We start from the raw sequence: 14,627 nt of genomic DNA on the forward strand, positions 1-14,627 counted from the left end.
ATGATCTCTTCTGAAGTCCTACTACAAGGATATTAAACACAGCCTAGCCAGAGGATTTCCTACAAAATCTCACTACCACCAATTGAAAAAGATTTTCAATAAATCATATTCATTTTTTGTACATAACAAACATGACACTGCATTATGATAAGCAGGTTTAATAATTACATAGTTGGAAAATTAATTGTGATATGTGCTTACTAAATGATATAAACTGCAACATTTTAACTCAATCAAAAAGTAGCTTACCATACAAACTGGGAGGTATTTCTTGGATTCTATTTCCAAATAAGTGCAATTTTTTTAGAGCTTTAAGTTCTTTCAATACTTCTGGCACTTCTTCTAAGATGTTATTCCCAATGTTGAGCTCTGTCAGCTAGGAGGAAATGTATACATTACATAGTAAATTAGTCAAAATGACATGTACAGTTAAAATTATTATTTCAGGAAAACAAACTGATTCAAAAGCTGGATGATGCCAGTTAGCAAAAAATTATTAGTAAACTGTCTAAATCTGATAAGAAAAAAAAAAACACAATATGACAGAATTATTAATACTCACTCAGTCATTGTCCAACCCGCTATATCCTAACACAGGGTCACGGGTGTCCACTGGAGCCAATCCCAGCCAGCACAGGGCTCAAGGCAGAAACAAATCCCGGGCAGGGCACCAGCCCATCGCAGGGCACACACACACCCACACACTAGGGACAATTTAGGATCACCAGTGCACCTAAAATACACGTCTTTGGACTGTGGGAGGAAACCCACGCAGACACGGGAAGAACAGGCAAACCCCACACAGGGAGGATCCGGGAAGCGAACCCAGGTCTCCTTACTGCGAGGCAGCAGCGCTACACTGTGCCAAATTAATATTACTTTTATATTTATATAGCACCTTTCCTGTGCTCAAGATGCTCAATTGTATTCATCGCCAAACCTGAAGAGTTTTCTCCTTTTTCAAAGATAGTAGGACATGGCTATGCATATCATGGTCAAGAAGGAGTGAAATGACACAAGTCTTGCAATGGAGTGACACGGTTCATAAATTTTCTTTAAAATTGGGATTGTGTTTATTCTGCTTCATTGCACTTGAAACTAGTGACTCATGTCATGGTACCATAATGATGCTCAAAACCTTTTTTTAATTAACATTACAGAAGACAAATCAATGATTAAGTAAATTAAGTGTGCTTGGAAATTGTTTGAAACTTTGCACAGTGTATTTGTCTGGATTGTCATTTTCTGATGCCCCTCAGTAGCTGGTGTTTCTAGGGCCAGCTGTAGCCTTTTTACTGCCTTAAACAAATCTGTAAATGGTACCCCTAACAACCCTCTTGGCCAATTGTATGACCCTTTTTATGACATAAGGCTATTTTCGCCCTTGATAGTCATTTCTATAACATGCTGTTTGTAATCTTGTACTTTAAATGAAGTTTGAATTGATTTATATATTCACATTCAAGTATGTATTTTGTGTGGACTATAAGTATACATTTGTTTTGATGAATTTTGTAATTCTTTGAAAAATTATGTCAAAGAAAATAAGCAGTTGACCACAAATATTAGGCAAATGAAGTGTGGAAAATGGCTGGGGCCCTTTGCCAGCTGGGACGTCCCACAATGGATGGATCGATAAAGGGCAGCCCCCTTGGCTTACAGCAGGGCTATGGGTTTGAAGCATGGAAGCTCAACACTGCTGGGGCCAGGGGCCCCTGGATGTTTATTGGGCCTTTCTCAAGGAGTTTCCCAGAGTCTCAAAGAACAGCAGGATATATTTAATAATAATAATAGATTTTATTTATACCGCGCTTTATATTTAACAATCTCAAAGTGCTACAAAATAAGAATAAAATTAACAAACAAAAAAATCTATAGAAATAATTTAACAAAAAGCCTTTCTAAAAAGATAAGTTTTTAGGTTTCGTTTGAAGGCATCGATTGACTGTGGGGCTCTCAAGTAGTCGGGGAGGGAATTCCACAGCCTCGGCGCCACCGAAGAAAAGGCTCCCATACTGCTAAGTTTAGTTTAGTTTATTTCACATTGGATATAAATATTATCTGTATAGAACACTAAATCAGATAAATGCAGGATATACGAAGCATTAAATAGAATAAAAAAAAACAAACCACAGTAAAATAATAAATTCAATACTAAAAGAAAAGCCTAACAAATAACATAACTTGTGACATAACACACAAATAAATTATACTGAGTATCTGGACGGAGAGGAAGATTCAAAGAGGAGGTAGAATGTCAGGTTAAGTTAAAGGCCTTCCTGATCAGTTGAGTTTTAAGTTGTTTCTTAAAAGAATGAATGGAGTCTGCTGATCTAATTAATTTAGGGAGGTCATTCCTAATTCTGGGCGCTATACACCTGAAGGCCCTGTCACCCATAGAGAGCAGGTTAGTGTGGGGCACAACAAGATTACCAGAATCAGAGGACCTTAGTGGGCAAACAGAAGCATAGTGATGGAGGAGGTCACTGATGCAGTGCGATGTGAGGCCATTTAAAGCTTTGTAGGTTATTAATAGAATTTTATATTTGATCCTGTAAGACAAAGGGAGCCAGTGAAGGTGAAGCAGCACAGAATGTTATGCTTAAGTAAAGTTCTTTACAATTATTCATTCATTTTCCACCACTTATCCGAGACTGGGTTGCAGAAGCAACTGTCTTAGCAGTGAGACCCACACGTCTCTCTCCCCAGCCACACTGAGGGAGGCATTCTCAAGCTATCTGGGAGATATACAACTCCCTGTGAGCCCTGGGGTCTCCTCCCAGTTGTCATACCAGTAAAATCTCTACAGGGAGGAATCCAAGAGACATCCATACCAGAATGACCTCAGTAGGCACTTCTTAATGTGGAGAGTCAGCGCTTCTCACCATAGCTCTGAGGTTAATCCCCATCATCCTGCAGAGAAACCTCATTTCAGCTAGTTGTGCCCATGACCTCATTCATTCAGTCATTACTCAAAGCTCATGACCATAAGCAAGGGTAGGGACATAGATGGACTGGTAAATTGAGAGCTTCGCCTTCTGGTTCAGCATCTTCTTCCTCACTACAGATCAGTATAATGACCAGATAACTGCACTCTCTGCCCATGTCCATTTGTTGATATCACCATCCGTTTTCCTCTTAATCATGAGCAGGACTCTGGGGTACTTAAACTCTTCTACTTGAGGTAGCAGCTCACCTCTCACTCATTGAGGACAGTCAACTTTTATCCTTCTTTACAAGTGTAAAATTACAAATTGCAAATCACCACGATTCAAAACCGTTCTCTTACTCACTTAATCATTTATACGAACTTAAAATTTCCTTGAAGCTCATATATATGTGTGTGTGTGTGTGTTTAGTACTGTATATACACATATACTCTTATGTGCATGTAAACCACACAAATGACTGCGGCATTGTACGAAAGGGTCTGTAATTTTAAATAATTTAAAAAATGATTCATGTTAATGCTAACACAGAATAATAATAAAATAATAATAATAATAATAACAACAGTAGTATAAAAAAAGAGTTATACATGATATTAAATATGCAAGTTTGAAAAGCATTCGATGATCAGTTCATTGATTAAACAGAACTCCCACCTTGAGGTCTTTTAATATAAACCGATTTTCTAAATCCACTAGAAAGGCAATGCACTGTGCTTGCAAAAGAAAGGAAGACACGTAAAGACAAGTATATGTATGTATCCAAAATCTACATCAACCCAATGTTGAAATAAAGATGGAAAATTATTTATCTAAAAGGGAAACAGTACTAAAACAATAGTAAAACTGAAACCTGCACCCAACGAAAGTAAAGAAAGAAGAACATTTAATGTAAACAGTGAGGTGCATCCTAGGATTTGAAAAGCCACCAGTGAAGTGCTTGTGTAGCTTGTCAGATGTTGCGACCAAACACTGCTAGAAGGCAAAACCAATTTAAAACAATATTATTGGGTTAATGGGAGTCAGAGAGTTGTACTGAGTCTATGTTTTTCAAGTAAAGTTTTGTATTGTTTAGAAAATGGTGCCCAGCCCCTCCCTGGGTGCCTCACTTAGCGAGCTAATTTTAGAATTATTATAAGAGGACATTGTGGGTGCTAATTAAGCAAACATTTTGTGAGAACAGACTCAGTGGTAGAGAAGCTGATAAAAGTTCTATAAAAATGAGTCATTAGCTCTGCTGTGTAAATTGCCAAAGTCCTGTATCACTGGGAGGTTCGAATGGCTTAGTTTTTAATAAGCCACGATGGAGCTGGCACTGCACACGGTACATCTATGTACTGTAAAAAGGCATCTCTTCCAGGGTGGGTTTGTGTCTTGGGAATGATGTTACTGACATATAATCTGACCCTGTGAAAAATGTAAATTGGGCTAAATGCAGGGCCCATGCTAGGTTATTTGCTCCCTATTTTGCAACTGTTAGGTAGCTAGCCACTGTGGCTGGGTTTTCCCCCCTCATGATCTGCGCCCTAGGTGAATGCTTAATTCGCCTTAATGGTGGCGCTGGCCCTGGGTAAACGGATGGGTGGATGGACAGATGTCTAGAATATGTGCACATGTAAACAGACACATACACCCAACTACACACATTTATGTATAAACTCAGTTGTGGAAAATTCATTTATGTGGAGATCAGTTTTATAGTCCTCTTTTAAGGCCACTAAAAGGGAGTTTCTGGTCAGTGTTGGCTCCAGCCCTTTGGTTTAATTCCAAGCCCAGAGCCCAGGCAATGGGCAGTCTGTGTGAAGTTTGCACGAATCTCTGCAAGTCTTCGAGTTTACAGTTAGTTGGAGTGATGCTCCATCCAGTTCTGCCTCGACCACGACCACGGTGATGGAGGAACAGGCTGCAGCACCTGCTATCCTGAACTAGTTTAACGTTTTCATGATGGACGGACGGAAGATCTGTTTGTACATATTGTGATGCTTCGTCCTGTATCCTCTATCCTCATCCTTGCATTTCCATTTTTTTCTTACCGTAAAGCGGAGACGACACTTGAATGGACAACCACGCGGGGGCCTACTGACCACCTTCACATGAGACATTTAAGAACACAAGACATATCTTTAGACTTTTAAAGAAAAAAGTCAAGAAATACAGAAGTCATCGCAGCTTGGCATTTAAATTTATTCAAAATTAACATCCATTGTTTTGGGGCAACTGTACTTTTTTTTTTTAAATGGTGCTTTTCGTAGCGATGGCATTTACTACCGATACTTTTTTTTAGCAAATCGATTTGCTTTTGATTGGCTCTTACACTTGGCAAAAATTATAAGGCTGCGAAAATATCTATTAAGAAAACACACGATATTCTCCGAACACGCCGTTCATTGTGCTTGTACGCTTAATAAAGAGATCAGCTGATTGATTAGCAAGCAAATCAAACTCACATTGTTCAGGGCCTTCATTTCCACGGGTAACGTCGCTATATTGTTATTTTTAAGCTGTAGACTTAACAGAGAAGTTAGTTTCTCAAGCGACACGGGGACTTGTTTTAGCTTCTTGCCATTTAAGTTCAAGGACTTCGCATTTCCGCGTATCGCCCTCAGGACGAGGACAGCGTCGGCCATGCCTGCGAAACAGAAAGCGTCCTCCACCGGCAGGTCTCCGTGGCAACACGACGCTCTTTCGTGGGCGGCACTCAGTTGAGCTCTGCGGGGTCTCTTCAAAGAGCGTCTCGTTGTCATGGAGGTTTGCTGACCGAGACCGCGGCTGTTTTACTCAATTAAAGTCAATCTCTAACCAGAGACGTGTTTTTTTATAGTGTGTCTAGCTTTGTAGTATGTTGTGATTCGACACGTGATAAATAATATGTAAATAATATGTATTTTAATATGTAAAGCACTTTGAGCTACTGTTTGTATGAAAATGTGCTATATAAATAAATGTTGTTGTTGTTGTTGTTGAATAGTGACAATTCTGATGGTATTATACAGTATACAATATTTTTTTTTCCCTTTGTACTTTAACTACAGAATCAGCCTGGATTCAGTTTTTTGATTGAACTCTGCAAACTTGTCCCAGAGGCACTCTTTGATGAACTTTGCCAAGAGTGCTGTATGTCAAAACGTGCATTGTTTCTGGTGAAGAATTAAAGGGGTGCTTTAATGATTAGGGTACAAAGTTAATGAATTATTTTAGGAATATTTTTTAGCCGAGTTTACTCATCTCCATCATAACCACAAACGAACGGTAACAAAAAGTTAAGAGTTATGAGAAGGTTTGGGGTAAAGGTTTCATTTTCGAAAACATTTAGACTGTGATTACAAGTCTGGATACTGGAGATGAGAAGGAGGAGCATTGAGAGTTAGGGTAGGACTTTGTCTTGTGGTTCAGGGTCATCCATCTAAATATGAACATTACCAAGACCAAGGAGTTGGTGGTTGGCTTTCCCTCACCCTTGAAGGAAACTTGGTAGAGATGGTGCAGTCTGTCAAATATGTAGGAGTCCATCGGTACAGAAAACAACAGAGACCTACTGGAAAGAAAAAGGGGAAAAAAAGCAGGATCTTCATTTTGATGTTTGCATAACAAGCTGCTGGGGTGACGTATTAGTCCACAGCTGCCAGTGTACTGTAGGCTGTGGCCTGATAGGGGAGCAACACCAACTAGAGGGGTGTCAGAAGCCTCAATAATGAGATTTAAGGAATGCCAGCTGCATTACAGGACTGACTGTAGACTAAAGACAGTGACAAAAAATATTTGCCTAGGACTCTCTTTTTTTCATTAAAATGCCTCCTCCCTTCATGTCCATCTTCACGCTTTCCAGTTATGAGACAGTGGATTGGATACCATCAGAGTTGCTGTTCCTGGACTGTCATTTACTTTCATCCAGCCTCTGACATCATAAAATAGGAACTTTATGATCAAAGCACACAACCACACATTTTTTAATCCTGGATAAAAAATAAAAAAAAAGCCTGATGACAACTCTTTTTCGTGCAAGCTTGGAGTATTTTACATATGATTTGTGAATGAGAAAGGTCTTTTTTTAAAATTAAACTCAGGATTTTGTATGCTTTTGTGCATGCTCTGCACGTGTTTTCATTATGTACTTACCTCCATTCTGTATGATTCCCTTATGTTTTGAAGTGCACTTCTTGGTTTATTGATCTCGGAGGTTTAGCTTAAAGGTAATGACTGCCCTGGAATAACAAAAATCCAGCATTCTAGAAGGAAACGCTGTCACAGAGAGACACACACAGAATGTAAACTGGGTATAATTAGGGTACGTCTTGAGGTTTTGCACTTCTGCAGCAAGTTGTATTTTGATTTACTGTTTTGCACTTTATGTTGTATTTGTTTCCTGGAGTAGGTGAATTTCCCCTCAGGCATCAATAAAGTACTATCTGTCTATCTAAATGTGTACCGTACATTGCAGTCCATCAAATGTACTTTGCCAACATGCTGACAACGCTCTTTTCCTGCCGTAATGCTCAATAATTGCCAGTGGACTTCAGGTTTAACAGCATCGCAGGACTGTGGCACAAGAGACGTTCAGAAACGCAACCAACATGCTGCTTGACTGCTAATTTGATGGTCTGGCTGCAGTTACTAATAATCAATTATACCATTCGCTTCAAATGATTAGGCATAAACAAATCTGTAGTCATAATCTATAAAAAATATACATTTGTTCAGTTTTCTGAATCTGCGTATTGTATGCACGGTTGTGGTAAGCACAGAAATTTGGATGGCATCCATACTTAACATAGCCACATTCAGACACACTGATGTACACATTTCCCAATTACTGATCAACCTAAAGAGTTCATATTTACAAAGTGGGAGAAACCGAACATGATCAAGGGGAGAACACTAGAGTGCTGCAGTTGGGCTTAGAGAGTATCATGGGGTTGAAAAGCAGCACTGGTAATAAAATAAATATCGATATGAATAAGCAAAGCTGCTGGAAGTCCATTACATTTCATCCTAATTGCCTTCTAAAATAATGCTTCCCTGATAAAATATGGTATTACCAAAAACAGCCTTCTATCAGGTACAATTTTTGTACAGTATTTTAAATACAAAAAGTTTTAGTTATGGTTGTATTTGCTTAAGTCTTATTTATTGAACTTCTTTACATAACAGTATGTCTTTGCTTTCAACTTGTAATTGACAATAAATTGAAGCACCTTTCTAAATTACTCTGAAGTAATGAATCGTCTTTCTGAAGTTTAAATCTATTTTGCTGCATAGCTTAAAATGTTCAGAAATATCACAGGATTATAATAAGCATCTAGAGCAGCACGGTGGCACAGTAAATAGTGCTGGTGCCTTGCAGCTTTAGAGCCCCCAGCTGCAGTCACTCTGTGTGGCATTAGCACGTTCACTCCGTTTACTCATGGGTTTCCTCCCATGTCCCAAAGATTTACATGTTAGATAAACAGAAGTAAAAAAAAAAAGACACCTTTTATTGGCTAACTAAAAAGACTACTATATGCAAGCTTTCGAGGCAACTCATGCCCCTTCTTCAGGCAAGATGTAATCATTACTACATCTTGCCTGAAGAAGGGGCCTGAGTTGTTTCGAAAGCTTGCATACCGTAATCGTTTTAGTTAGCCAATAAAAGTGTCATTTTGCTTGACTTCTCACTACCATTCATAATGGCTAACACGGTACAACACCCTATGTTAGATTAACTAATGATCCTGTGTGAGTGAATGCACCCTCGGATATGTCCTACCAATGCAGTCTGTGGACTGACCCTGCAGCACTAAACTGGAATAAGGAGGTTTGAAAGTGGATGGATGGAAGAACGTACATCTAATAAACTGAAAGATTTCTTCAGGGAGACATTGAAAGTGAGGTACAACAGGTACAACGAAATCTATTATAACAAAAGCAAATTAAACAGTCCTCTCCTCGGATTGTGACTTTGGCATGGTGAAGGGGCTCACGAGCTTGTTGTCTGTGGAAAGCACACAGCAGAGGGCCCGAGGGTTCTTTTGACCACTTTAAAATACCAGGAGATGGTAATGAAAACAAAGATGCATTCAGAGACAGTAAAAATGGTGGAAAATTTAACACCAAAGGATAACACATATTGTGATCACTGTCAGATTTATAATGTAGTTTCCATAATAGCCCTAAGATCATCAAAATGGTATTACATAATAAAGAAACAGACATTAATGAAGTTACATTTTGTAACCATAATTTCAACATGTAAAATAAATATCAGAATCTTGTTGAATCCAAAAACACACAAAACATGCCTATAAAATGTTTATTATCACATTATTAGTGTTACCGATAGCCAACTGACTTAAGGAGAGGGGCCAGACAAAGAACAATTCACTATTGACTCTCATGAATGTTTCAATTAAACTGAAGGAGCCTTACCTGACACAGGGACAGTGGTATCCACTCCTGGAGAGCATCAGGTGACCCCTGTAATGCAAACAGGCTCAGTCTGGAAAAGATGAGAGGAGCAGAAATGGGAGGTCACCACCCAGAAGGAGAAGGGCGAGGATCAGGCACCATACCGTTTTTTAAAAAGCAAGAATCGAATGGACCTTGACATACTAGATCTTGGCAGTGGAAACTGGGTCTTGGAACATGAACATAATGTCTCTTGCTTAGAAGGAGTTGGAACATCTTAAAGTGAGGCTCACCTCTGTGTACAGCAGTGGATCTGGAACCAAATATCTGGATTAGGTTGGTCTACCACTCTCGAGTTGACTCGCTGGCAGGTCTGGGCATATACTTCTATACTGAAAGGAAGAACTGATAAGGATGGGCTGGCAAAAGAGATTAATCTAACATTCTCACCAAGTAGAAAATTTACATTAGTGTTACTCGACGTACTTGTTTTTTGAAAATTTTTAAGAAAGAACTGTGTGCAACTAAATAAAAAAAAAAAAAACAAACACCATACTAGGGATAACATATTAGGCATACTCAGCCTTGCCTGGCTAAAGGAATTCACACTGAACTGTACACATTCTTGCAGGATAGCTACTGGGGAAAAATACATTTAAACCATTGCAAAATCTGGAAAAAATACTAGCTAAAGCTATAAAACAAAAGGGGGGCAATTTATTTCTTTAACAGTCCATTAAACAATTATGGTAGGCATTGTAAAAACTGCAGTTTATTGGCATTTCCTGTAAAATGAAATTAGATCTCATAGAATAAATTAGAAAGACAACCATGCAGAAAGAATATGAAAAATCAGCACTCAGGGTGTCCCGGCTTGGAATAATACCACTGTTAAGATCTTCTGATGTGGAAAAGCCTCCTGCTGCATATTGTGTTGTTAAGCAGAGAATAACACAAATGTATTTCAGATTATTCAAAATTCAACTCTTCAAAGACACTCGTCCTGATCAGTCAGGTTCAGCTTGTGCCTCCTACTAATATGAAGACTTATTTATTCATTGTCCACTTTACAGGTTTTTTTTTTTTAAATACATAGCGTAAAAAGAGAAAGAAGCAAACATCAAGTTTGTCTTCACTCTTTGATAACAGGTCTGACAACATGAAAACTGTGCTCAGTCATGGCCCTGGTGGATCACTGTTCCTACACAAGTCTACTGCTGCCAATCTCCAAACAAACTTTTATTCAAGTTTCTAAAGGTCAGAGGACTTCATTACAACCGCAATTCACAATCAGATCAAAGTAAGCAACCTAATTGCTAATCACTTTTGTGTTTGTTCATTATAAATTGTGAGATTTTAAGAGCCTTATTTGAGAAAGTACAAAAAGATACACCAGTAATGCATATGGAAATACATTTCACAACTGTCCCTGAACACAAAATTTGTGCAAACCTCCTGTTTATAAAGTAAGGATTTAAACTCAAAGTACTCCCTTCCAAATTAAGAAACTAGACAGAATGAGGATATGCCACTATTGCAGCAGCTCTCTGAGATCACATCAGGTCATGTCTTGTCAATGATAATAGCTATGAAAGAAAGGTTAAAAATTACCTGTTAATAATTGTAGAAATTAATTTTCCCATTTCCTTTCCCTTTCAGGATTGAGGAGGTGAGGCATGACACACGACACATCCACGCCTTCTTACTGGGCATAGAATGGATGCGTCAGACTCCCATCAGGTCTCTCACTGACATTTGTCTGCACTCCAGTGCACTGTAAAGTGTTCAGGCAGGAGATGGATGTCCAGATGCTAACGGGAAGATGAGGTCTCTATACAGCAGAGGGTTTTTACTTCTTCCCAATCGAAACGTACTATACAATAATCAGAATTCTGAGAATATTGAACTTCAAAGACAGAAAATAAGAATCTACAGCGCCCTCCACAATTATTTTTATTACTCTTTAATATTGCTTTTGTATCAGTATGCTGCTGCTGGAATATGTGAATTTCCCCATGGATTGAATAAAGTATCTATCTATCTATCTATCTATTGGCACCCCTGGTTAAGATGTGTTCTTAGGCTTCTAATAAATTCTTGTTTTTTCCCCAAACAATATAGGCTCACAACACAAAAAAAGAGAAAAATCCAACCTTTAATTGAAGTACATTTATTCATTGGGAAAAAAATGCCACATTAAGAAATACACTTTTTGCATGAAATCATGTGTGCCACAATTATTGGCACCCCTAACAATTCCTATAAAATAAATGTAATTGAAGCATTTTTGTAATTTCTAGTTTAGTTTTTAAAGTTGATCAGAGTAAATTGGAACTTTTAATTAGTAATTAATAACTTCCTGTGTCCCTGGGGTATAAATATGACGTGACACAGAGTCCTATTGTTCTTAGCCACTCTTCAACATGGGAAAGACAAGAGAACATGTCGTTCAAGTAAGGCAGATATGTTCATAAGTCAGGTAATGGCTACAAGAAAATAGCTACTCGCCTAAACCTGCCTGTATCTACAGTCAGAGCAATAATAAAGTAGTGTAAAAGAATGGGATCAGTGACAAACAAGGCTGGACAAGGACCCGAGTTTATCTTGCCGCAACGCACAGTGAGGAGGATGGTAAGAGAAGTAAAAAATTCTCCAAAGCTCACTGCTAGAGAACTGCACCAAAGAGTGGTATCTTGGGGTCACAAACGTAAACGTCTGGAGTTTGCTAACTTAGCAACTAAATTAAAACCAAAAAAACAAATTCTAGCTCAGAAACAAAAACGGATGGGTGGTTAAAGACAGCTAAAGCTAAAATCTAACAAAGCTGCCTGCAGCAAGCCCAATACAGCCACTGAAACCAGTGTTTCTTCTGGGACTGAGTAGAGCTTCTCAGCAGCTTGTTTCAACATTATTATAGAAAAAAGAATCTTAAAATCTTATCAAACAAGTGACCTAGCAAAAAACAGATTGTGAAAAAGGTATAAATATAATGACAAATACAAATAGTTGTCACTTGTACCAGTATTGGAGAGAAGAGTGTGGTGCTCTCCACTAGTATGAAACCATCGCTGCTAAAGAGACACCTAGAAGCAAAACATACATAATATAAAGGATTATTTTATATTCATCCATTTCTCCCCTTAAGACTGTCTGCATAATGCTGATTGGCTCAAACAGTTAGTTGACCTGTCTGTCATTTTACTGACTTGTGTATCAGCCTTCAGTATTTACCCAGTAGTATATTTGAAACACATAACAAAACCAAAGCAATGATTAAAAAGCTTGCATTTTAGCCTTGGTGTCTAGATAAGAACAGTGTATACAGTGGGTATAGAAAAGAATGACCCACCTTCAAAATATGAATATTTTGTTGCTTTGCAGCTTGAAATGAAGACACACACAAAAATATTTTTCCAGCTGCATTTACTCAATGCAATTTCTAACAGCAAAGTGAAAGATATAACAGCAATAGTTCAGAGAATAAAAAAAAAAAAAAAAATCACTGAGATGGTTAAAGGATCACCTCCATCCAAAAAATACTTGTAAACTCAATCAGGTGCAACTAATCTCCTTCTCTATTGCACAAGTAATTGGCTTCCACCTATGACCAACATGTAATCATTCCGATTCATTCAGCGAAATCAAATTATTTGACTTCGATATCAAACGGTATATCTGGCAGAAAGCCAAAAAAACACCATACTGTACCTGCTGTAAAGTATGCGATCCTTTAACCATTTTTGTGATACTGCTTTTTTCCCCTGAACTGTTACTATTAGTAGTATCTCTTTCACTTGGCTGTTATAAGTTGCATTCAATAAAAACAGCTGGAAAAATATTTTTTTTGCCTGCGTCTTCATTTCAGGCTGCAAAGAAACAAAATGTGAATATTTTGAAGGGGGGAGGTGACTCTCTTCAATATCCACTGCAGGTTTTTCCACTCCTGAACAAATGTTTGTCTGCAAATCAACTTGACCTGACAGACTGTGTCAAACAAGACATCAATGAGCATTTCACATATTATGTATGTATGTATGTATGGAATTTCCTGCAACTGTTGGTGCAAGGTTTTGGATTCACAATCCTTTCAATTGTTGCCCCAGTATCCCTACACCTATGTTACACTAAGTCATCAAAAGAACTTAAATAGAGACTACCATGAATGGATGTAAGTGAAAATCAACACAAACTGCTGGTGGACTTTTGGTTATGTTTACACAGTGAATATCCAGAGCTGTCAAATGTGACTGAAGTTCCAGCTTCAATTTCTAATCACAAACCCCTGTGAAAGTATTTTTTCTGCACTAAAACTGAAATAAAGACACAGACTTTCTACTGAGAACAACTTGAGACTAAAGCTGCCATACATTTCAACAATCCTATGGAAACCAAAGTCCAAGAAGCAAGCTCTCCCTTTACACAAAAGGTTAATAAATAAAAAAATACAACACAATAAATTTAAAAACAAAGCTTTTAGTAATTATGTATAGTCTATATACTTTACGAAAATTGTTGGTACTAGTCTGAACAACGCATTCTTAAGATGGTACGCAGATAATCTATGGAGTATAACAGGGGTACCGTGCCTTGAAAAGTTTGAGAACCACTGTATTAAGATGTGATGTTCTGGATTAATAGAGGTCACATTTCTAGATGTCCTGTTCTTACCCAACACAGTACTAAAGTACTGGTTGTCACACACCCGTTTATAGGAAACCAAAGGGCTCGAATACATGTAATTCCACACCGGACCGGGGGTGGCAAAGTGCACTAATTCTCTCTCTCGATCTCTTACAGACCATTCTAGGGAAATCCCACCCGGCTCTGAGGCAGCCAACGACATCACTTCGGGTTCCGGTCCTGATGACATCACTTCCTGTAATGGCCTTTAAAGCCGCCATCTTGTTAATGTTGAGTTAGTTCTGTTTTGGACTGAGTCGTGTGAACATAGATCTAATGATTAAGAAGTTTTGCAGCCGGGAACAATTATACGGGTGGCTGCCCCAAACCTTCGCAATGTCTTGTGGTCTTTAAACTTACATGGTTAAAGCCCTAGTCACCTCACGTATAGATTACTGTAATGCTATTCTATCTGGCATCCCTCAAAAACATATCCATCGCATACAACTTCTTCAAAATTCTGCTGCCAGGATAATAACCTGTTCTAAATCCACTGAACATATTACACCTATTCTCTCTCAACTTCACTGGCTCCCTGTACACTACTGCATACAATACAAAATACCGCTCTTAACATTTAAGGCTCTCCACAGTCTTGCTCCCCCCTACCTCACTGAT

The 14,627-nt window shown here is 38.4% G+C and overlaps 1 protein-coding gene across 4 annotated transcripts in view; it reads right to left on the reverse strand.

Moving 5' to 3' along the window:
• Positions 1 to 11,296, reverse strand: part of lrrc69 (leucine rich repeat containing 69) — a 44,105-nt gene extending 32,809 nt beyond the window's left edge. For 2 of the 4 annotated variants that reach the window (XM_039737468.1, XM_039737471.1), the window contains exons 1-3: positions 9,623 to 11,296; positions 9,351 to 9,420; positions 250 to 376 (exon numbers count right to left, since the gene is read on the reverse strand). In XM_039737468.1, the coding sequence (XP_039593402.1) occupies positions 250 to 376; positions 9,351 to 9,420; positions 9,623 to 9,984 (559 nt within the window). In that variant the 5' untranslated portion in view covers positions 9,985 to 11,296. Of the gene's footprint in view, positions 1 to 249; positions 377 to 5,395; positions 5,609 to 9,350; positions 9,421 to 9,622 lie in introns of those variants that run through there. The other 2 variants (XM_039737469.1, XM_039737470.1) reach the window with 2 other exon arrangements.
• Positions 11,297 to 14,627: the final 3,331 nt, after the last annotated feature.

Source organism: Polypterus senegalus, chromosome 15 (genome assembly GCF_016835505.1).
Source record: "Polypterus senegalus isolate Bchr_013 chromosome 15, ASM1683550v1, whole genome shotgun sequence".
In the NCBI taxonomy this organism is placed as follows: Eukaryota; Metazoa; Chordata; class Cladistia; order Polypteriformes; family Polypteridae; genus Polypterus; species Polypterus senegalus.